The sequence below is a fragment of the Aureobasidium namibiae genome (assembly GCF_000721765.1).
Source record: "Aureobasidium namibiae CBS 147.97 unplaced genomic scaffold scaffold_6, whole genome shotgun sequence".
In the NCBI taxonomy this organism is placed as follows: domain Eukaryota; kingdom Fungi; phylum Ascomycota; class Dothideomycetes; order Dothideales; family Saccotheciaceae; genus Aureobasidium; species Aureobasidium namibiae.
The window spans coordinates 1,189,799-1,211,371 of NW_013581203.1; the positions used below are offsets into that span (position 1 = coordinate 1,189,799).

Sequence of the window (21,573 nt, forward strand, 5' to 3'; positions counted from 1 at the left end):
CAGAGAGCAAAACTTGTATTTCAAGGGGTATCATTTATGTGCACAGCGAAAGCGCCACCCTAATGTTTCGTTAATTCATCATCTCGTGTAATCCATACTCTCATCCTATCGTATCCTCTTCCATGTAAAAGGTCCGATTGCTGGGACGCTGCAAACCGACGGCAGACACCAGAGAAACCAAGGCAGTGGACAAGCAGAGCAGAGGGTGCTCATCAAGTCCTCATCACTTCCACGCCAAAGTCTCCGCATCCCACCCAATGACCTCTGGATCGATATTCAACACCTTGAGCATAACTCCCAGCGTCAATTCCTGCTGCTCTTCTTCACCATCCTCTTCCTTTGCCTCGTCCTCGTCCCCTTTTCTTTTGTATTTGTGGCCTTGCTCTTCAATCTCTCCCCTTCTTTGCCTTTTTCCTCTTTCCGTCAACACGTCTCCCTCCTCATCTCTCCAGTTATCTTCATTGCCTTCATTTACTTTTTCTCTCTCGTCGTCGAAATTGTCGTTGAAGAAAGAGTTGGAGGTAGATTGTTTCTTTTGTTGTGCAAGAAAAGTGGAAAAGCCGCCATTGTCTTTTATACTCTGTTCAAAGGAAACAAACACTTCTTCGGCGGCGGATTGACTTGCGCGGAGCCATTTTTGGGATAAGCGGGTGAGTCGTGTTTGCGGTTGGTGCTGATGGCTCGATTGGGACGGTTGAGATGCTTGTTGCGAGGACTGAGAGGCTTGAGGGGTTGGCGCAGTGATTTGTGCGGCTTGTGCCAGGATGCCATTCTGACTGCGCAAGAATCGAATCCTGGCTTCGAGGGCTTTGATGTCCTGGTGTGCTTGTGCGATCTCGGGGTCGTATGGGGCATGATGCAGTGGTGTAGAGGTCTTGAGATTGCTGCTGCGGAGTGGTGTGTAGGGTATCGCTTTCGGTGTCGTCGCTGCTTGCGTGCGCAGAGGTGCTGGGGTACTGCTGGCGAGGTTTGCAGTACCCGCCGAGTCTCCAGTACTTGTAGTTTGTCCGGTGGTGGAGGGATCACGCTTTAGAGGTGACACAAAAGGTTTGTGGATACCAAGGGAGTCCACACGGCGCCTTTTGGCGGCTGGCGGCGTGGACATGGTTGGTTGTTGGTTACATTTGTTCTGGTGGTGTGCGAGAGGAGGAAAGCAGATGCCTGGAGTTTGGAGATTTTGGAGGGGTCCATGACGTTTTTGGTTGAGTGAGCCACCCTGGTGGTCAATCGATCTGCAACAACAAAATACAACAGAGATGTCGCGCTGCGATTCGTAAGAGACGGTATTCATTCAGAGTCTTGGGTGAATTGTTCTTCTATTCGTTTGCGTCTTGCAGCTTCTAAGTGGTAGTGAGAGGACTAGTTCTTCGATCCAGATCATCGATACAAATCATCTGCAGAGACGCTCAGCAAAGCACACGGTCAAAACGAGGCATCCTCACCTGGCCAGACTCGATACCTTTTGTTAACATTGACATCCGATCAGAGAGTACCTTTGGAAAGACGAAATCATCATTTGCATCCTATACATTTTTCTAAGAACTATCTACACCGCCTCAATCGCAATATTTACAGCTTGATGGTAATGTTGCGCTGATCCAGGAACAGACCAACTCCAGTCAGAATGCTCATGTAACTGATCAGGACGGCAATGGCCTGGTAGTCGTTCATATCCAAAGTTGGCATAGTCATGTTGACAAGTCCAGTCAAGAGATTCGCGAGGCAGAAGATGGCCAGTCCGTTGCGGTTGAAGGCGTGGAGCACCTTGCTGGTAGCCTTCTTGACGCGCTCTTGCTCGACCTTTCTATCGCGGGAGGTGTACAGAAGAGGGAAGAGAAGACCCTCGATGACACGGAAGAGGAGAAGCTGTCCACAGTTGAAGGCTGCGACCCATGCGAGGTAAGGCAGATTCGCCAGACGACGAGAAGAAGTCAAGCGAGGGCCGTAGTGCCATGTCAGGAAGACGTACATGACAATCCAGAGACCAGTCCACTTTGCAAGCTTGAGCATCGAGTTGTGCTCGCGAGTCTTGCGCACTTCCTTCAAGCTGTCCGTTCCACCGAGCATCTCGGCGACCCACTCATCGTTTTGAGTTATAGGAGTGGCAGCGTTGACATCGCGGCGAAGTGCTTCCATACCGATGCCTTGTCCGACGATGAAGATAGCGAGGTAACCAAGGAAAGAGAAAATGCCTTCGCGGTTGGCAGAGATGAAGTCGTCTCTGGGTGCCATGAACATGTACATGCCAAGATCCGTGAAGGTGTACAGCATTTCGTAAGGAACGAGTAGTGCGAAGCCGAGAGCGCCGTACGACGGGATATACTTGATGACCGGTTGGAGAATAGTGACAAAGATGGGCAGAAGTCCAAGAGTGAAGAAGAAGTTCCAGTGTACACCGTATTCGGTAACGTGCTCCTGGTACTCAAGACCCTTGACAGTCCAAAGACGGAGGAACCCCAGAGCGAGCATGGGCAAAGAGTGCATAACTGCAGAGTTCATCTTGGCGGCGAAGCTGACCTTGGGTGCATTCTCATCCTCCTCCTTGAGAGCTTGACGAGCGTAGACCAAGCCAGCACCGAAAACGAAGGAACCAACACCAAGATCCATGAGAGAAACACCCCAGTTCTCAACCTTGGCAAAACGACGAGGGAATACAGGGAAATCTACAGCCAAGATGGAGATGCAGGTGATGATCATCATGGCACCTCTGTAGGTGGTGATGAAAGGCTTGATGGGAACCTGATCAACAGGCTCTGGGGGTCCAGCAGCATCATCCTCTTTGACAGGAGGCTTTGCCGGCTTGCTGAATCTATGTTCGATATTGTCGCCATTAACAACAGTGCCAATCGCAGGAACCAGAAGCAATCCAATCAAGACAGTAGGGTTGTCAGCATACGCTGTGACTGCGAACAGGATAGCCCCGACTTGGAGCAAGAAATCAGTCAACAACGATGATGTCGTGTAAGGGTCGAAGAATTTCTGTCTGGTCTGAAGAACAGCCCAGAGCAGAGCGGCAGCCTGTTATCGTGGTCAGTTGGATACCACCATCAACGTTTCGCCTGTAATATGCGGCTGAAGATGGGAGAGATGTAACATACGGGAGCGACCAACGTCACTTGAGTGATATCCCAGACATTACTACCAGTATGACCCGTGACAAAGTCGATCTTGCGCTCGATGTAGCTGTCTTCAAACATGATGGCGGTGTTGGTGAGAAGAAAAGGAAGATTGTTCTTTCCTTCTGGAGATGAGGACAACACAGTGTTCTCAAAGGGGCCGCCTGTCTCCGAGTCTTCTCAAATCTCGACAAGCTGTCAAACAAAACATTTCGAAAATGAAGCTTGGTCATAGCTCGCTGCCCACGGGGCTTCGGTACCGAACATCTTCCGTACTTCATCCACATTCGCTCCTGCTTACTAATTGGTACGGAATGCAAAGGAGCAATGCAGAGGGAATCATTCTATGAGGATGTCCCGATCGTATAGTACTGATATGTCTCACTCAACATGCATCGCTCAGCACGAGATTCGAGATAGGGCGAGCTGGGCACATGACATACCGTGGGTTTCCCTATCACTCCCGTCTTCCGAATCGGTGCGTCTCTTTGCCGAACGCCGTTCCTTCTCCTGACAGAGCGCCAGTCACAGACCTTCGACCCTCATTTCCTTTCGTTCGCTCTTCTTCAGAAAGCGCTTCCCCCGACTCAAGACCTGCCTGTCTTTGTGCGTTATAGAAGGCTCGTTTGTCTAGTATATCGTTCAAGACATCGGTTTTATGAGGTAGCTCTCGGTTCTACGCGCCTAGAGCAGATCCACGGTAGGGAGAGTTGTTCCCTGGACAGCCAGATCCACCTGAGCGTCTCTTTGTGTGCGCGTCTCCTGCAGCATGACCATATTTCCAGAAGCACGACATGCATTAGGAAAGAGGTGCAGTATGTCTCTCGCCCTGCAGTGATCATGTACTCAGCTCTAGGCAATGGTGGCAGGTAGATACCATTCACCATTGAAGCAATGGACTCTGGCCCATTTGCAGAGCACTCGCTCACGGCTACAAGAACCAATCCAGGTCATACGAGTTCCAGTGTCGCTGTTCATGTATACGCACAATGACCGTTGCAAATTTGGTATCTTGGGCATGAGAGTAAGCGGACGTTGGAGGCTCACCAACGGTTTATCTTTCCAATCTCCAGACTTCCTGTTTTGACATATAAACACTCGAGATGCGGAAAGTACGAGGGCGTTCGACGTTGACCTGACCACTTTTGGCTGCCATTTTCCCGGTAGCATGATGATCCTAGGATAGAAAGTACGACTTACCTTCTGCGGGTCCCTCAAAACCGATCCTCTTACGCTCTTTCACCACTGCAGCCGCAAGCTCAATGTCACTCTTTTAACACCGCGACTCTCCTTTATGCTGATACGATAACGACGCTTAATCATAATACACTAATTTGCTGGATGAATCAACAAAACAAGGTCACGAATTGACAGGACTCTCTCTACCAAACAGGCCGCACCAGATCCATCTTCACGATGACACCACTCGGCAACCGAAGCGCCAACAGACAAAGTCGCATACCTGTCGTTGGACTCGAGCCCAAGATTCACCTCAATAATGAAAACATACCACCATCTTCCAACACTTCACGCCTTCTGGCCCCGACCAAGTCATCAGCGGCACGTTCAAGATCACCCTCTCCATCACCAATTCCACTTCCTGTTCTTCCAAGACCAACCTCAACAACTCCAGGTCGTGGTCGCCTTAGTGCAGTCACATCGCATGACAGCTTGAACGCATCCTTTGCGCGACGCCAATCTCTACATCGTCCCTCAACAACTTCTCTATTGGATGACAGAAAGTCTGGTGTCCCTAGACCGCCATCAAAGTCAACTGGCAGATCAGATCGTCCAAGCAGACCGAGCACTCCGGTCACCAATACCGAAGACACACAAGACCAATCTGCTGGAGCTGGCACTGGACCGGCAAACAAATCTTCCCTCAAGACTCTTAGCATCTTACAGAGAGAAGAAAGAACAGATCTCTCTCCAAGGCGCCCAGTCACACGGCGTGGAAGCGCTACTCCAAACAGAACTCCGCTCACGAGAGGCAAATCTTTCAGCAAGCTACCGCTCTCGTCCGTCCATAACAGTCCTGCTATTGTGTCTCCAGTACTCGATTCGGTTTCTACCAGCTTCAATTCCCCACATTTCGTCTCACCAATCCCGTCGCTCGAAACTTTCAGCGAAACAGCCAGCTTGACCCTCTCCAACGATTTGAATGAATATCGTCCACCAAGAACTTCATCGCTAAAAACGCCCGAGCTATGGAATGAAGATGTGGGTTTGGGCATAGGTGTGTCCTCGCCAGGAAGTTCGTTGGCCGAGAACCAAGAACGCAAATACCTGCCTGCTGTACACAGTTTTTCTCGACCGCGAGCCCAACAGATGGACAGATCACAAGTCAGTGTCATGTCTCTAGCTATTCCAGAGCATCCTATCGGTTCGGAACACGAGAATCTTGTCGCTTCAACGACACCCAAGATTGTGTGCAGATCACCAAGCTTGAGTTCGAAGCCCGCAGTGGAGGAGAAAATCCTGACGTTCGCCGGTCGAAGCTTGGGTAATCCTACAGATCTCGCTGCTCTAGACGGCAGTGCTCGATCATCGAAACGCAAAGATTGTTTCAATAAGCCCTCACCACTGACAGGTGTCAACTCAGCCCTGCAAGACCTACCTCCAAGAGTTCCATCACCTTCAGAGCAGAACAAGCTGAGTCCTATCAGGCTTCTGTTCGGTGATAAAGGATCCGCCTCTGATGATGTCTTCGAGTATACGAGAGTGAAGCAACTCTCGGGAAGTTTACTGTCCAGCTCCTTCGTCGGATCGACGTTGAGCATCTCCGACGAAGCTGATCACCTCCTCCTCGGAGACAAACCCGCTCGTATGCCTTCATCTATCTCTCAAACAAGTCTGGCAGTCCCCGCAGATGCGGAGTTCGATCTGCCTTCTCCCAGTGAGAACGGTTTCCATGTTTCTTGGCCTGCAGACTTTGGTTTTAACTCGACCGATGGTCCAGACTCGCCGACCGTGCAGAGTTCACCTTCTGTCCGACCCAAAGCATTCTCAGGGGTCTCGGAGGAGAGTGAAAGATCGGTTGCCGAACAGGGATACTACTACGTGCAATCCGAGCCGATGTCTGACCACGGTGAAACAGGCGTGACCAAAGAGAGTCGAGGAGGAGACATCAAAACAACCCTATCGATTCTTGAGGGCACTCCCGACAAAGCAGATGCTCCGTCGACTACCGTTTCAAAATCTGTCCAGCGACGCTCTAGTGTGGCGAAACTGCCCAGGACCACTCCCAAGGATGGCGCTCGGGATACTGTATACAACCGTAACGATCGTCTTCCGTCATACATGCTGCCCACACCAGCTTCAGAGGCTCGTAAGACCTCCACACTAGCTCCTCCAGAAATTCGACGCAGTAACGCAAGCACACCGAACTTGAATGCTCGTCGCGAATCTCAGACCACGAAAATTCCAAACACACCCAGTCTCGACAAGAGCCGTCTTCCACCATCTGGCAGGCGAACTCCAGCGTCAGAGCTGTGTGGTACGATTCGAAGTGGTCGCTCAACGCCTACTTCTGCCATTCCTCGTAGCACAACACCTATAGCTCGTCCCAGCACGGGTAGTCAACAGACCATTTCTACTCCAAAGTCTACGTCCAAGACCGAAGCTGGTTGCCGCGCTTCCATAGGACATATCAAGATTGTTCGTCAGACGCCGCAGCCCATCGAGACATCTCGTGATGGTACTTTTCCACCAACTCGACCTAGAAGCGAATCGAAGGGAAAATCAGTCTTGAACAACCTCAAGGGGCTGTTCTCTGGTAAGCGAGATGCTACGACAACGCCTAGTTCAAGTGGTAGGAGATTCTCCATCGGAAGCCGCAAGTCAGTATCGGTCGAGGCTGATGTTCCTGATGTGCCCACTGTTCCCGATATGCCAACACTTCCTGCTATGCCTGCTATGCCTGCACTACCTGCTACGCCCGCCTTGCCTACTCTACCTACAGTGTCTGATATGCCTGGATCCCGGAGGAAATCCGTGGCCAAGAGCATCCTGGTCAAGAAGGATGCTTCAGGAGAGATCCGACCCGCCCAATCTCAGCTCCAATCAAAGGAGTCTGGCATCTTACCGAGACCTAGAAGGAAATCGACAGTCAAGGACAACCCAGCAAAGAAGGACGCGACTGAAGAGGAGAAACCTTCACTTCGTCGCAAAGCTTCGAAGCACAAGGTCGTTGCTACTGAGACGACTCAAGAGCCTGACTCGGGGAAGGAGACACGCGATACAGTTGCGCTGATGGAAATGGGACTGACTCTTCGCCAAGAAGCCTCTAAGGAAGACGATCTTGTTCGCAAGGAGCGTATGGCATCGTTTGCGCAAGTCATGCTTGACACGGTTACCAACGCCGTGGAAGCTGAGCGCAACATGTATACTGCAATGCAAGCAGCGGAACAAGCAAAAATGTCGTACATGATGACCCAGCAAAGTGTTCAGGAGATGAACAAACTGGTCTCGACATCCCGGCGACTACCTCTGTTTAAGAAAAAGAAGCAATCGAACGGCGATGTTTAGCCAGCTTGTGGCTGCACGCCAGCACCGGACAAATACTTTCCGCCGGTCTCATCCTCATCATATCGATCGTGGTGCCGTATTTTGAAGTTTACATTGGTTCTCTGGTATGATTGCTAGACGTACTGTCAAAGAAGCTCAGCGAACTTTGTAGATATACCAGTCTGTTTTGTTATTCTCGTGTACGGCGTGCATTTCTGAGGTAGAAGTAGAACAGCGCAATATTGCGAAAGACATGAATCAATGAGCCAGCAAATTCTTTGGACTTTTCGGCCGGAGTTGTGTCCACATGCCTGACAGCTGTTCAAGCCCCACTTTGAGCTTTCCCACGCGGTAAGCCCCGCAGCGGGGATAGATCGGAGATAGAGAAATGTATGATGTCAGAAAGTTTGAGGCTGGAGCTGTCATCCAAGGTTTTTCGTACTCGTTCATATTGAGAAGTTAGCTGACCATCGAGCTTTGAGGAAGGAGAAGTTCGGCAGTTATGTACATAGATTAAACGAGGTTCTCGGAGCTGTGCTATTGGATGTAGCGAACAGTCAACACGAGATGTGTAACATGGATTCCAGCCGCAACTGCGATCCTCAAATATATGGTGACGTCGAGGCGATGCAACCTACCTGACGTAGCTGCATCGTAAGTAAACGAGCGAGCGACCTCTGAAGCACAAATACCCATCGAGACCGCAGCTCGAGTCCGGTCTCATCTCGCTTTTGCTTCTTCTATCTGCAAACCTCAAAACACACAGCACATTCACAATGGCAACAATGACACAAGCAGCGGCCGCGGCCGAGAGAGCCATTGGCCACGGCGACAACGCCATCACCGAGCAGGACGTTACCAACCCCGCCAGAAACAGAGAAAAGTACGGTGACCCGAACGAGACCATGAAGGCTCTGGTTTGGCAGGGCAAGAACAAGGTCGAGGTCATCACCTGCCCCAAGCCCAAGATCGTCGAGCCCCGCGATGTCATTCTCAAGATCACTGGCAGCACTGTCTGCGGTTCGGATCTCCACTTGCTCCACGGCTCGGTCGTCGAGATGGAGAAGGGTGATATCCTTGGCCATGAGTTCTGTGGTGTCATTGACCAGGTCGGCTCTGCTGTTACAAACCACAAGGTTGGCGACCGTGTTGTTGCCTCGTTCCAGATTGCTTGCGGAGACGTGCGTATTTCCTTTGCTGTTACTTGCCCGAGTCCATACTGATGTAGCCTCACAGTGCATGTACTGCGCAAAGAAGCTGTCATCGCAGTGCGAAAAGACCAACTCCAACACCATCGAGAACGCCATGTACGGTGGCCGCACCGCCGGCATGTTCGGATACTCTCACTTCACTGGCGGTTTCGCTGGTGGCCAGGCCGAGTACACCCGTGTGCCCTGTGGTGATGTCAACCTTCTTCACCTCCCCGACGATGTCCCTGATGAGAAGGGTCTTTACTTGTCCGATGTTGTCAGCACCAGCTGGAACTGTGTTGTCGACACTGGAGTCAAGGAGGGAGATGTCGTCGCCATCTGGGGTGCCGGTCCCATCGGTCAGATGTGCATTGACTTCTCCTACATGAACGGCGCCAAGCGTGTCATTGTCATCGACCAGAACTGGCGTCTCGACTACTGCAAGTCCAAGTACCCCAACATTGAGACCATCGACTTCTCCAATCTGCCCAAGGGTGAGACCGTTGTCAGCACCTTGAAGAAGATGGAGCACGGCGGTCCTGATGTCGCTCTCGAGTGTGTTGCTGGAGAATACCCTAAGAGCTGGGCCCACACCCTCGAGATGGCCGCTGGTCTGGAGACCGATACTCCCGAGATCATCAACGAGATGATTGAGAGTGTCAAGAACTACGGCCGTTGCGGTATCACCGGTGTCTACGTCGGTTTCGTAAGTACCTTCGTTTCTTCAAAACTATGGCAGTCCACTGACCATCATCACAGACCAACCACTTCAACATCGGCTCATTGATGGAGCGTGGTATCCGCCTTATCGGCAATGGCCAAGCACCCGTCCACCTCTACTGGGAGAAACTTCTCAAGATGATCCAAGAAGGCAAGATCGACCCCTTGAAGATGGTCACCCACCGTGTCCGCATTGAAGACATGGCCGAGGTTTATTACGCCTTTGACAAGAAGGAGGATGGCATGCAAAAGGTCTACTGCGCGACCAAGTTCTCGCAACCCGCATGTGCTGGCAGCCCTGCCCTCAAGAGATTCGGCTCCAGCCCTTTGGAGACGGTGTAAAGACCTGACTCTTTCACCGCACCTTGATGATGTTTGATGACGACCACGGATTATACCATTTTTGTTGGCACCTTTTTTGGAATGACAATTGGATTGGGCTCGGAGAAGTGTGGCTGCCTGATAGGGTTTCGCACGCCGAGCTGGAGCTCAGTGCACAATGCCTGAGGCCTTTTGTTTCAGCTTCTTGAGCCACGACAGCATAGTAATCAGTAAAATAAAGAACAACTTCCGATTCCATATCTTTACTCTCCACACGTTTCTTGTGTGCTTCAATGATGTTGATGGTTTGACATTGACTTTGACGCAGTTCGCCGCATCTTTTTGAGTTGACACCAACTTGAGGCTCAACGAGAGTCAAACGACACTCCACGGAACTCTGTTTCTCCCCAAAAGGACCGACTTTCACCGCATTTCTCGAAATATTTAGAGCTTCTAGTTGGCCACATCCGAATACGGGTCGAGAGATAGTGAAACGAACGGTGAAAAGACGACGATCATAATTCACGACTTCACGCCCAGCAAACGCCGAGTCGCGATGGCGCAAAACAAAGAAAACATTGGCTTGGACCAAGCTCGAGAGAACCTGCTTTTGAGTCTTTTGACGTCGGAGTGCTGCCGGACATATAAGGAATCTTTGGACCTCGTTGCTTGCTGAAGAATCGGAACGAACATCACTACCTCAGCACACAGCCATGGCCGTCCGCATACCACCCACCCTCCACCGCGCCAACCTCCGCCCTTACCTCGCCGAATTCACCGGCACTCTACTCCTCATCCTCATCGGCGAAGGCGTAGTCGCTCAAGCCCTACTCACCGATTTCCTCTACGCGAATTTCTTGTCTGTAAATCTCGCCTGGGCATCAGCAGTAGCCCTTTCCTGCTACATTGGTGCCTCTGTAAACCCTGCCATCACCCTCGCTTCTGCAATCGTCAGACCGTCAAAGGCGCAATGGAGAGAATTACCCGGAAAAGTCATCGCGCAGTTTGCAGGTGCATTTTTGGGTGCTGCGTTGGTTTACTTGCAGTACGTGTCTGCGATCGCAGAGTGGGATCCCGAGTACACTATTCCTGGCGGTTCCATCCTCTCTCCTCAAGGTCATCATTCAGCTGGTATCTTTGCTACTTATCCAGCTTCTCATTTCAGAAGCAATTGGGAAGCTGCAGTGTCTGAATTCTTGGGGTCGGCGGTATTGGCATTTGGTGTTTTTGCTGTTGCGGATGTGAAGAATGAAGGGTTGAAAACACCGCAGTTTGGTGTTTTTGCGTTGATGGTTGCGATTGGGGCTGGTATGGGGTGGCAGACTGGTTATGTGAGTTTTGCTGATCCTTGTCTCTTACCTTTTGTCTCTCATCTCTCGTCTTTTCCATGCCTTCTCCATCTCTATTTTCTCGAAAGAATGCCCTACTAACGTTCTTTCCAGGCCGTCAACCCAGCCCGTGACTTCGCGCCCAGAGTGTTCTCGGCATTCATCTACGGTCGCGAAGTTTTCACTGCAAAGGGCTTTTACTTTGTAGTGCCTCTGTTTGTGCCAATGTTTGGTTGTATCGCTGGTGCGGCGGTGTATGATGCTTTTTTGTTCGAGGGCGAGGGATCAGCTGTCACGGATGCGCTGGATGCTGCTGAGGGTCATGATGGCAGGATTGCTATCGAGTAGGTGGCAGATGTCGTGATGATGGCATGTGGTGTCTGTGGGAAAGTGAGATGGAGCAGCGGTTGCATGGAGCATTTGTAAGCGTGGGAAATGTTTGGGTGTTTTAGTCATGGGTTTTTGTGGACTATGAATGTGGTCAAGTACCCTCTTCGAATTCCATGCTGCACTGACAAAGAATGTTCTGTCCTTTCTGACTCACTGGAAACATTCCAGTGCCCTTCATCCCCAGATCGTGGAAACAAAGACTACTATACAGGTAGCCCTCCAATCTCTTCCTCCTCCGTGCATAAACAATAGTCTTGACAGTCATCCTCCAATTAATGTCTTTGCAGCTTCCACACACCTTCCTCAAGCAAGATATTGCCTCTCAAACTTGCTCTTGCCCAAAGCCTCCAACTCCTCAGGGGTAGGACGGACCTCAGGACCCTTGTAACGAATAGGACCTTGACCAGGTTCGCGGACGAGATGAAACAGATGAACTTGCTTCTCCTCTCTCTCCACTTCGTAATCGATGACCTTGTACAAGCCATCATATCTCATTCCAGCTTCAGGGCGGTACTCGTTGGGACCCTTGGTCGTCATCTTCGAAGTACGAAGGACACGTACAGGTATCTGAGTGCGAGAGCTTTCGATCATGTGCTGAGTTGCATCTGTGGGACGGGATGGATCGTCGGATTCAGTGCCGTAGTACCAAATCTCATCTCCGCTGTCAATGTTAGGGTAGCTACCGCCTGACAAGACACAAGAGAATGCGCCTTCTCCAGTCTTGCCACAGATACCGGCAATGGTGGCACTGTGTGCGCCATCTCTCACTGCACAGAGTTGTGTAGGCCACCATTGACCGATGCGCAGATAGTTGTTGCCGTAGACGTTGCCCTTTCTTCTCTTAAATTTGGGATCCAGGCTGTCGACTGCACTATCTCGACCAAGCTTTGCGTTCTTGGTGCGGCCCAGCTTGATGCCACGGAACAGGTCTGGGTTGGTATCCTTCTGCCACCACTTGAGATATAGCTCGGCAGCCTCCTCCTTGATATACCATGGGTAATCGACAGTGCTGGAGTCGAAGATTGCTGGCAGACCTCTAACGTTGTGCAAAAGCCCTTTGGCGCGTATCGTCAAGGCACTGAGATCGAGAAAAAAAGGCACGGTGGATGCCATTGTTGATCTTGGTGAACTCGGCAGGATCTGGATGCAGGTTCTTGGCTACTGCATCGTTGCATTTTCCGATACCGTTCGTGATCTTATTGAGGTGCTGCTCAATGCCGATGGGGACTCTTGGAGCCTTCCTGACCTGGTCAAGCTTGATTTTGTTATACCACTCTGGTGGCTCAGGCCTGGCCATGTCGATCTGGAGGCGCTCGCCGCCTTCCATCGCGTCTTCAGCCGGTAATTCGGTCCTTCTCTGTGGTACAAAGGAGAATGGCGCGACAGGAGCACGAGCCGTTGTGATAGTCTGAGGTGTAGGCGCCGCAGCTGCTGGTATGGACGGAGAAGCACCTGCCGTGGCTGGAGGGGGAGTTGCAGGTCTGGTTGTTGATTCTTGCGATTTCTGCGACCTCTGTGACAGGAAAAAGGCTTTTGCTTCCTCCTGTTTGGCCATGTTTACATTGCGCCACCAAGGTGTGCCGCCTATCATGAGTTGGTCATCCATTGTCTGTGAACAATGTGGTTAGTTGACGTTAGTTGACGTGACAGTATGGATATGTGAAGGATTTACTCGAGATACTGCGAGTACGAAAGTGATGCAAAGGCAGAAAAGAACTTGTGTGGCAGTGACGATCTCATGGAACCAAGGGAAGACAGCCAGGAAGGGAACTTACTCGCGCCTTCCGAACTGGGGCAGGATTATGTATTGAGGTTCAGCGGAGTGAGTCGAAACGGGGCAAAAGAAAAGTGTCTTGTACCGTAGCCCTGGTTCTATAGAAGGTGCGACGATCTGAGTTCGGAAAGTTAATAGAGATATCATAATCTCGACACGGCGTCGGCGCCCTCGAATCAAGCACGATCTCTCGGCGACGCAGAAACTAGGCAAGGCATACACAGAACATGCGTTCCTGTTGTTGACCAGTCAAGTGCCAAGAGGGGAATTACAGAAACACCGAGTATAAAGACTGGTCGGGGTGGCTGTATTGCGAGGCTGCTGGAGTCCAGTCAGGGATAATCAGATTGTTTGCCAGCGTGTCGAAAGATTCTGTTCCAGGTTTCACGAGAGGAAGAGTGCTGGTGTCGTGTTTGATATACCCGTTGGAGTGTGGACAAATATTAGCGATTTGTGATGGTGGTCGTCGCCCTGTACTAAGTTCTGTCACTCCCACCCCGCTCTCACGACACAACCGGCGGAGCCTAAGCTATCAAAGTGCATAGTTCGTTCTAGATGGGAGCGAGGCCCAAAGAGAGCCTCTGATGTTCCAGCTCTTGGAAGTTTCCCATGTTTTTCAAGCTTTTTGCATTTCGCACCTCTATAGCTGTGCGCGTGATATGTCTTTGCAATTGGGAAGGAAGGAGCGGGCTCGGTAGTCAGGTGCAAACAATTCAAACATGGCGCTTCGAGATGGTGTGTTCCATGAATGCGACCAACTTTCCTGACCAGAGTGACTTGGACCAAGCACAACAATCATGACGAGCATCGACGACCTCTTTAAGAAGCCATTTCTTCCCTCAGCCAATGGCAGTACTAAGCGCAAATACGACGGCCAGGATGCAGAGGCAGCATACAAATCAGCGAAACTAGACCCCAGTGTCGAGGATGCGCCGAAAGACGACGACGAGGATATTGAGGCCGGACCAGACCTACCGCCAGACGAGGATGAAGACGAAGAGGGCCGCTTCTTTGGAAGTGGAACGAATCAACATACCAACGCCGCACTGGATTTTGTCGATCGAGCAGACGACGGCACAACAGACATGAAGATTGAGAAGATAGACCAGGCATGGGTGCGCCGACTAGGCTTGAGCTTCGAGAGGAAAATCAACAAGAACAGCGAATTGCGCGCCAAATACGAGAGCGATCCGTCTCGCTTTGTAGCCAGCGAGGCCGACCTGGACGCCGAGATCAAGAGCTTGAGCATCCTGTCCGAACACCCAGAGCTATACAAGGACTTTGCAAAAATTGGCTGCGCGGCGAGTCTAGTCTCGCTTCTGTCACACGAAAACACAGACATCGCCATCGACGCCATTGAAATCGTCTCGGAGCTGCTCGACGACGACGTAGAAGCAGAACAGGAGCAATGGGATACATTGGTCGCAGCCATGCTCGAAGCCGACCTCATCGACCTCCTCCTCGCCAACCTCGACCGCCTAGATGAGAACCTCGAAGCCGATCGCAGCGGCGTCTACCACTCTCTCGCCGTCCTCGAATCTCTCTCCTCCAACCCTACAACCGCAGACACAATCGCCCAAAACCCCATCCTCACATACCTCCTCACCCGCATCTCACGCCCCGAAAAGTCCGTATCGCAAAACAAGCAATACGCCGCCGAAGTCTTGCAGGTCTTATCTCAAGCCTCGCCATCCGTCCGCGATCGTCTAATCTCCCTAGATGCAATAGACAAACTCCTCACACTGCTAGCCGCATACCGTAAACGCGACCCCGAGCGCGACAGCACAGAAGAAGAATACGCAGAAGACCTCTTCGATACATTGACCTGTCTCTGCTCCCCTCCCCCTGGCAAAACAGCCTTCCTCGCCGCAGAAGGCACAGAATTAATGCTCCTCATGCTCCGCGAAGCAAAATTCTCAAAACCTCGCGCCCTCAAAGTGTTGGACCACGCGCTCTCTGGGTCTTCAGGTCAATCTGTGGCAGAAAAGTTGATCGATGCGGCAGGCTTAAAACCTCTGTTCTCGACGTTTGCGAAGAAGAATTTGGAAGCTGCGGATACAGAACACATCATCGGTATCTTTTCCGCACTGCTGCGTTTGCTGCCCGGCGAGAGCTCTCACCGCATTCGTCTGCTTGCAAAATTCGTGGAAAAGGAATACGAAAAACTGGATAAACTGGTCAAACTGCGACATGAATACGCAAGCAAAGCCTCTGTTGAAGACGACATCGATGCTGGAGCCGCAATATACTGTCTCAACACTCTGGACGTTGTGTTGGCTTGGTTGGCTGCCGAGGATGGCGGTGCGAGAAAGAGAATCGTGGAGGGATTGAGGGACAGAGATGAAGGGTTGGACACGCTGAAGAAGAGTTTGCAGGCGCAGTTGGAGGATGTCGATACAAGCGAAGAGGGCAACGTGGCCGAGATGCTGACGGCGCTCATCGAGTGCTTGTGAACGAACCATATACATATTGAAATCCTTAATTCCATGAAGAAGTGGTTCTTCGAGCTCATCGTCAAGACAACAATTCCTGTTTACGCAATGTGAATTGTGTTGAAGGATTAGTGAAGCTGTCGTGTGACCCCGAAGGCTACGTATCTGGGAATGAAGTAGCGTCGTTGATCATGGTATATGAGACACTCCAATCAGTGCCTTGACCTCCTGTAGCTGTCATCGTGATACCGGTCACCTCGTCTTCTACCATCACGATCACGGTCGCGACGGTCATCACGTCGATCATCCCTGTCTCTAGCTCGTCCGGGATCCCTTTCCCTGTGTCCTTCGCCACGATTGATGTCACGTCTTGGTGGACTTCTGTCCCTTTCACGCCTGAGACTGCGTGCTGGACTTCTCTCTCTGTCTCGATCATCCTTGCCGCCATCTCTGCGCTTGCCATCCTTGTCGAACACATAGTCGTAGCGTTCGCCACGGTTGTTGCGTCCACCGTACCTTTCACCTTCTCTATAGTGTCTCTTTGCCTCCAGTCCAGCGATACCACCAAATCCACCCTTTTTCCTAGCTGTCTTTGAATTCGTCGTATCTCGCCATGCGTCGGCGAGTCTGCTGACACTCTGCGAGAAGTCGACATGAATGCGGTGATCGTCGATCAACACACCCTGCATCTTGAAGTACGCACGCTCGCAATCTTCTTTGCTGGCAAACTCGATGAAAGCATACTGCAGACTATCACCGGTCTTCTTGTCGCGGATGACTTCACAGGACAGAATCTTGCCGAAGCGGCTGAAGATGAGTTCGAGGTCCTCGTCGCGGGTGACGGGGTTCAACTTGCATACAAAGAGAACTTGTTCGGGAGGCGTGACGTCGGCGAAGGGCAAATCGCCTATGAGCTCGAGAGTCAGGGCTTGTGCGCGTGCTTCACGCTCGCGGCGCAGCTTTTCGAGTTGTTCTGGATCGGTGTTTTCGGCAATTTCCTCGTCGTGGGCGATGCGTACGGTAGCGAGTTGGCCTGCAGTGGGCACAGGGCTTTGCGGTGGCTCGATCAGACCTTCCAGGTCGTCGTAGGGATCATCGAGGACGGCAGTGTGTAGGATGCGTATGTCTTTGAGCGGGCGGCCTTTGTCATCGACGAAGGCAGTGTTGATTTTCTCGAGAGCGTCGAAACCTTCTACAACTTCGCCAAAGATGGCAGCCTTGCCGTCGAGCAGATCCAGATTCTCGCCGAGTGTGATAATGAACTGACTCGCAGCGAAGCGGTCGTCCGGGTTGGTGGTTGACGCAGTCGTAGCCATACTGACGGTACCTCTCTCAGTGTGCTTCCTCTTGCGACTGAACTCAGGCTTGAAGGTCATGGACTCGGGCTTCGCGGGCTTTTTTGTGACACCATCAGGAAGAGCCCAGATAGAGGAGCCGCCATCGCTCTCAGCAGCATCAGGGCCAATTGGATCACCAGATTGGAAGGAAAAGTTCGGTTGGACGTTGTAGATGGGCGAATAATTGTAGTACTTGATCTTGCATAGCTTCAAGAAGCTGCGTCAACGTCTTAGCAATCATTCATCAGTCTGGTGACCATTGTAGGCATCGAGAGAAGACTCACTTTTCACAGGCTCTAGGAGCTTCATCGACGTAGAGATCGATGGTGATGTCGCCAGCCGACGTTTCCAGTAAAACTGACATTTTTTTCAGTTGTTGTCGCCGAGAGAGCACCAAAAGTTGAAGCTCGAGTGACGCGTTCTGACTTGTCAACCGCGCCCATCGGCTTGCTCGGCCCGCAACCGCCGCGACTTTCCGAACTTCTTACAGGCCATCTCTCATTGGGAGCAAGGCAGACTTCTTTACAATCATCGCCTTGTAGACGCAATCTCTTTATGAGCCAAATCAGTAACGCTTCTTCTTCTTCTAACAGTAGCTGACTCTGTTCATCGATTCATCGATCCACATTCGAGTCTACGAGCTCTGCTAATCGGATGATGGCCTGTAAGCCCTGAACGTTCACTATACACTCCCTTCCCGACGTACAAGGAAACCTCCGTGATCAGTGTAACACCTGCATCTCATGCCCAACTTTGCATGTTTGGACCTGCACAAGCGCCTCAGCCCGGACCTTTGACAGACGGCTGGAGGCTTCCTGCAAATACCCTGTCTCACTGCAGCTCTGCTAAGAACCTTCTGCCATCAAAACATTCTCTCTGCCTCCAATGATCTTACAAAACTCACATCACCTGCCTCGCTGTGCATGCCCTTGTAGCAAGGTATTACTTGACAGTACGAGCGCTTGCGTGAGCTCAACAATATGCCGCTTCCGATCACCTGCTTGACGCCTGTTTCAACCACACTAACATGCTTCCGACTCCATGGTTGCCATATCTACACTCCTGTACAGAAACTAAATCGATCAGATCTCCGAATCGATATTGTGCGTATCTGGGTGTGAGACGAACCTGGTAACTCAGCTTGGTATGTTTTTTTTGGCCATGCGACACAGTTCAGCAGCACTCAACCATCGTCGTCACACTGGCAGATCTTAACTTCAGCCTCAAGCTGCAATCATCCGTTCATGCATCGCTGAGCAAGGCCGCTTTCGATCCTTGCCTGATCAACCTCCGGTCCGCTCATGCGCCTTGTGCAGCTTTGCCAATCGGCATCTTGCTGCTGCACAACTCATCGCCCGTCCATCGCCAGCCTATCACCAATTATCCCCTGTTTCAGAAACAGTACAGCATATCTTTCCGCTCAAGCCATCGACTGAAGTTGACTCCCTCGTGATATCAACCCCCTTCAAGCATCTACTCTTATGCTTCTACCCGTAAGTTTCTTGCTTCACCGCATAGCTGGCGTTTACTCGCTGAGGATTGTCAACGTCGCTCGACACTGTACTGCCTTCATCTGAGCATTCATCCAAGCGCTTACGACCTATTGCAAGCATATTCAAGGCTGAGAACATGTCATCTGCACATGCATGCACTTTTTTACGAGGCAATACTGGACTACAGCTCTGCGCATTTGCATCTTATCCATCTGTCTGACTACTGCATAATAAATAGCCTGCGCTCTGTCGCGTTGCACGGCTACGTCTTGTCGTTTTACGTCTCGCGGTATGTTGTCTTGTGCCCCGCTTGCGCTTGCAGATGTGGCAACTCAACAGGTCTTGCTTTACTCTCGTTTGATCAACTCAAACGAATTCAGCACACGTTCTACCCACTCATTACCGAAATCCCCGCCTGTCAGGAGCGAAGGAAATTCTGGGGACGCTTTCCCTCATGTCTTTTCTCCAGTCATGACACGGATCATTGCGTTGCCCTGCAGACAAGCAGGTGCCACCACCGAAGACGACATGGCTTCATGCAATACCAGATCCAACGACTTTCGCAGTCTTGATGGACCTGCTGTTGGACACCCAGAAGCCTGGTCAAGATGAACATCAATACCAACGTGACACTCCCCTGATTTGCGAGTGATTGGGCTAGATCTTTGAGTGATCACATTCTCTTCGTATGGTACCCCAAGACAGCAGTTCTTAGCGGCACCTTAAATGAGTGTGGCCTCGATGCCATAGATATACTGGTTCTGGTGCTTTCGTTTTCTTCAATTTGCTGTGCTTTTGCTTGACTGTTTGATCTGACAAATCTTTTGCCTGCTGATTGTTATTTGCTTCCCCTCACCATCTGTCTGCGAAGCACACGAACATGGCCCAAATATATCAAAAGGCTCATTACGACTACGATGGTATACAGCGATCAGAACGACGACCCTCGCGAGGACCTCTTCATGCTGGGGATCGAGGTGTTCCGTATTTGGCATACCCAACCAGGCCAGACCCTCGCAACGAGTCAAGAACCTATGTTCTTCCGACCCCTATTCATGATCTAGGAGAAGACAGTGATCAGGGGTCTGCCAGGAAACGCACCTCGATGGCTGTGAGTCTATCATCCGATGCACAATCTGATCAGCAGTTGATATTTCCAGTGTTCGCGGTGCAGAAGAAGGAAGATCAAGTGTAGTGGCGGTCAGCCCTGCCAGGCGTGTCGAAGCGCAGGAGTCGATGCTTGCCACTGTTTGTATCACAGAGTACGCTATGTCCTCTTTGTCCGAACAGGTAGATTCTGACCTTGTTGTTCGTAGGTAGGCACAAGCCAGACCTTTGACCTCGATACTTCGGTTGGCGGACCGGCTCCTTTGACTCCTATCTCGTCTTACAGCCCTGCATCGCCCGGCGGCAACGGCTACCCTGCGTATCCTACAGACGACAGATCCACCTCAGTCCCTGCACATGTCAGATCTGGATATCCGCAAACTTCTCTTCCCGCTTACAGTTACGACATCGATACTCCAACGTATGCAGTCAGCGATGACTCTCGATACTGGACGACTGGAACCCGCCCTAGCACAGCAGTGAGCTACTTCCAGCAAGAAAGTCCTGCAGCGTATGACTACTCCACACCAATCTCCAGGATATCCAGCGATTCGAACGAACCTCTGTCTCCTCTGAACATGAGTAACTTGCAACACTCACTTCCCTTGCCTCTTGAGCGTCGCCTCCCAGCTCCCAACTTTGTCGGCACTCCCATCACTGCTGACAACGATATTCGGAGCCCTATCAGTGCTCGGCTCTCAGCCTTGAGTATCAGCGGGCCATACAGTAGAAGCAACACTACCTCATGGGCTGTAGACGGCACCGAACGCCGTCAACCCTCGATTCATGATCTCGCGGAGGCCAGTATGATGCTGCCGCCAGTTACTCGAGGCCTCAACGGAACTACATCGACTTTGCCAGCTCTCAACCATGATGTCGCTCCTATGGCTACCGCAATGTTTGTGTCGTCTGGGAGTGATGGTCTTGCGTCTGTCCAGGCTTCTACAGGAGCCGCGCAGCCTACTTACTACACTGCCACGACCTCGACGCTCCCATCATTGACCACGGGAATGCTGCTTCCGACAAACTATGCTCATTACACAACAATCAACAACAGTAACTCCTCCTTGCCAGTCATCAACACAGGCGACCGCACAGACTCTACCGCCTACTACAGCTGGGCTCCCACGAACGCCAGCGGCACCGAAGCTCTTCCTGTCATCAATACCGTCGACATCACACCCCAATCCAGTGCTGGCGCGGACCGAAGAAACAGCGCTACGCAAATCCCAGTAGGCTACCCACCTCTGCATCATCCACGACCCAAGACTGTGCCATCCACTCCTCACGCCACAACGTTGGAGAAACACGACCGCGTGCAACAGAAAGACGGAAAGAATCAAAGACCCTCTTCTGCATCCAGTCAGCACAAGACTTCGTCTGGATCATCGAGCGCGAGCTCCAACAAAAAGTCTGGTCATCGACCTAGCAAGGGCAGCCTGTAATGCCCAATCGACATCTTGATATTTCTTGGCCTCCTTTTTCTTTGTCTGCTTCTCTCTCTGTTTGTTGGGTATCAGGAGTTCAAACAAGCGAGGCCTAATCTGCAGCGTCCTTAGTGATGCTATTTTTTCATCTCCAATCCTTCGTTCTATTTCCTTCCGTCAAAATCGTTCCGAGCCTCATATTTCATACAGTTGGGCGTTCAAACCAAAGGGCAACAGGAGTATCTGAGAATAGGCGCGAAGGGAAGATGACTCGGGTGCTCTACGAACATGATGATGCATATGAAACGATCAAAAGAAAAAGCTCGGAAGGACAGCGAGCATGATATCAAAAGTGCGAGTTTCTCAGACAAGTAGTTAGTTTGATGATAATGAGGCATAATACATATCAAGTATCTACCATTAATACAACGT

General features: G+C 51.3%; 9 protein-coding genes across 9 annotated transcripts; 5 read left to right on the top strand and 4 right to left on the bottom strand.

The window, feature by feature from the left end:
- Positions 1 to 223: 223 nt before the first annotated feature.
- Positions 224 to 1,105, bottom strand: M436DRAFT_43413 (uncharacterized protein; the record flags this gene model as incomplete). The annotated part of the gene is made up of 2 exons (XM_013572935.1): positions 224 to 825; positions 958 to 1,105. The coding sequence occupies 2 exons, from the start codon at positions 1,103 to 1,105 to the stop codon at positions 224 to 226; spliced, it is 750 nt and encodes a 249-aa protein (XP_013428389.1).
- Positions 1,106 to 1,569: 464 nt separating this feature from the next.
- On the bottom strand, positions 1,570 to 3,197 carry M436DRAFT_43949 (GPI-anchored wall transfer protein 1; the record flags this gene model as incomplete). Its single annotated transcript, XM_013573037.1, has 3 exons — positions 1,570 to 2,019; positions 2,077 to 3,018; positions 3,099 to 3,197. The coding sequence occupies 3 exons, from the start codon at positions 3,195 to 3,197 to the stop codon at positions 1,570 to 1,572; spliced, it is 1,491 nt and encodes a 496-aa protein (XP_013428491.1).
- Positions 3,198 to 4,532: 1,335 nt separating this feature from the next.
- Positions 4,533 to 7,643, top strand: M436DRAFT_43562 (uncharacterized protein; the record flags this gene model as incomplete). The annotated part of the gene is made up of 2 exons (XM_013572968.1): positions 4,533 to 7,109; positions 7,188 to 7,643. The coding sequence occupies 2 exons, from the start codon at positions 4,533 to 4,535 to the stop codon at positions 7,641 to 7,643; spliced, it is 3,033 nt and encodes a 1,010-aa protein (XP_013428422.1).
- A 764-nt stretch (positions 7,644 to 8,407) lies between these two features.
- On the top strand, positions 8,408 to 9,874 carry M436DRAFT_43927 (GroES-like protein; the record flags this gene model as incomplete). The annotated part of the gene is made up of 3 exons (XM_013573033.1): positions 8,408 to 8,803; positions 8,859 to 9,518; positions 9,572 to 9,874. 3 exons carry the CDS (start codon positions 8,408 to 8,410, stop codon positions 9,872 to 9,874), a joined length of 1,359 nt encoding a protein of 452 aa, XP_013428487.1.
- A 692-nt stretch (positions 9,875 to 10,566) lies between these two features.
- On the top strand, positions 10,567 to 11,529 carry M436DRAFT_81060 (glycerol uptake facilitator; the record flags this gene model as incomplete). Its single annotated transcript, XM_013573375.1, has 2 exons — positions 10,567 to 11,184; positions 11,296 to 11,529. The coding sequence occupies 2 exons, from the start codon at positions 10,567 to 10,569 to the stop codon at positions 11,527 to 11,529; spliced, it is 852 nt and encodes a 283-aa protein (XP_013428829.1).
- Positions 11,530 to 11,874: 345 nt separating this feature from the next.
- Positions 11,875 to 13,126, bottom strand: M436DRAFT_63007 (uncharacterized protein; the record flags this gene model as incomplete). The annotated part of the gene is made up of 2 exons (XM_013573223.1): positions 11,875 to 12,626; positions 12,673 to 13,126. 2 exons carry the CDS (start codon positions 13,124 to 13,126, stop codon positions 11,875 to 11,877), a joined length of 1,206 nt encoding a protein of 401 aa, XP_013428677.1.
- A 1,016-nt stretch (positions 13,127 to 14,142) lies between these two features.
- Positions 14,143 to 15,798, top strand: M436DRAFT_44502 (DUF1716-domain-containing protein; the record flags this gene model as incomplete). Its single annotated transcript, XM_013573154.1, has 1 exon — positions 14,143 to 15,798. The coding sequence occupies one exon, from the start codon at positions 14,143 to 14,145 to the stop codon at positions 15,796 to 15,798; it is 1,656 nt and encodes a 551-aa protein (XP_013428608.1).
- Positions 15,799 to 15,989: 191 nt separating this feature from the next.
- M436DRAFT_44457 (cyclophilin-like protein) lies at positions 15,990 to 17,478 on the bottom strand (the record flags this gene model as incomplete). The annotated part of the gene is made up of 3 exons (XM_013573144.1): positions 15,990 to 16,123; positions 16,193 to 17,331; positions 17,399 to 17,478. 3 exons carry the CDS (start codon positions 17,476 to 17,478, stop codon positions 15,990 to 15,992), a joined length of 1,353 nt encoding a protein of 450 aa, XP_013428598.1.
- A 2,009-nt stretch (positions 17,479 to 19,487) lies between these two features.
- Positions 19,488 to 21,159, top strand: M436DRAFT_81064 (uncharacterized protein; the record flags this gene model as incomplete). Its single annotated transcript, XM_013573376.1, has 2 exons — positions 19,488 to 19,718; positions 19,924 to 21,159. The coding sequence occupies 2 exons, from the start codon at positions 19,488 to 19,490 to the stop codon at positions 21,157 to 21,159; spliced, it is 1,467 nt and encodes a 488-aa protein (XP_013428830.1).
- Positions 21,160 to 21,573: the final 414 nt, after the last annotated feature.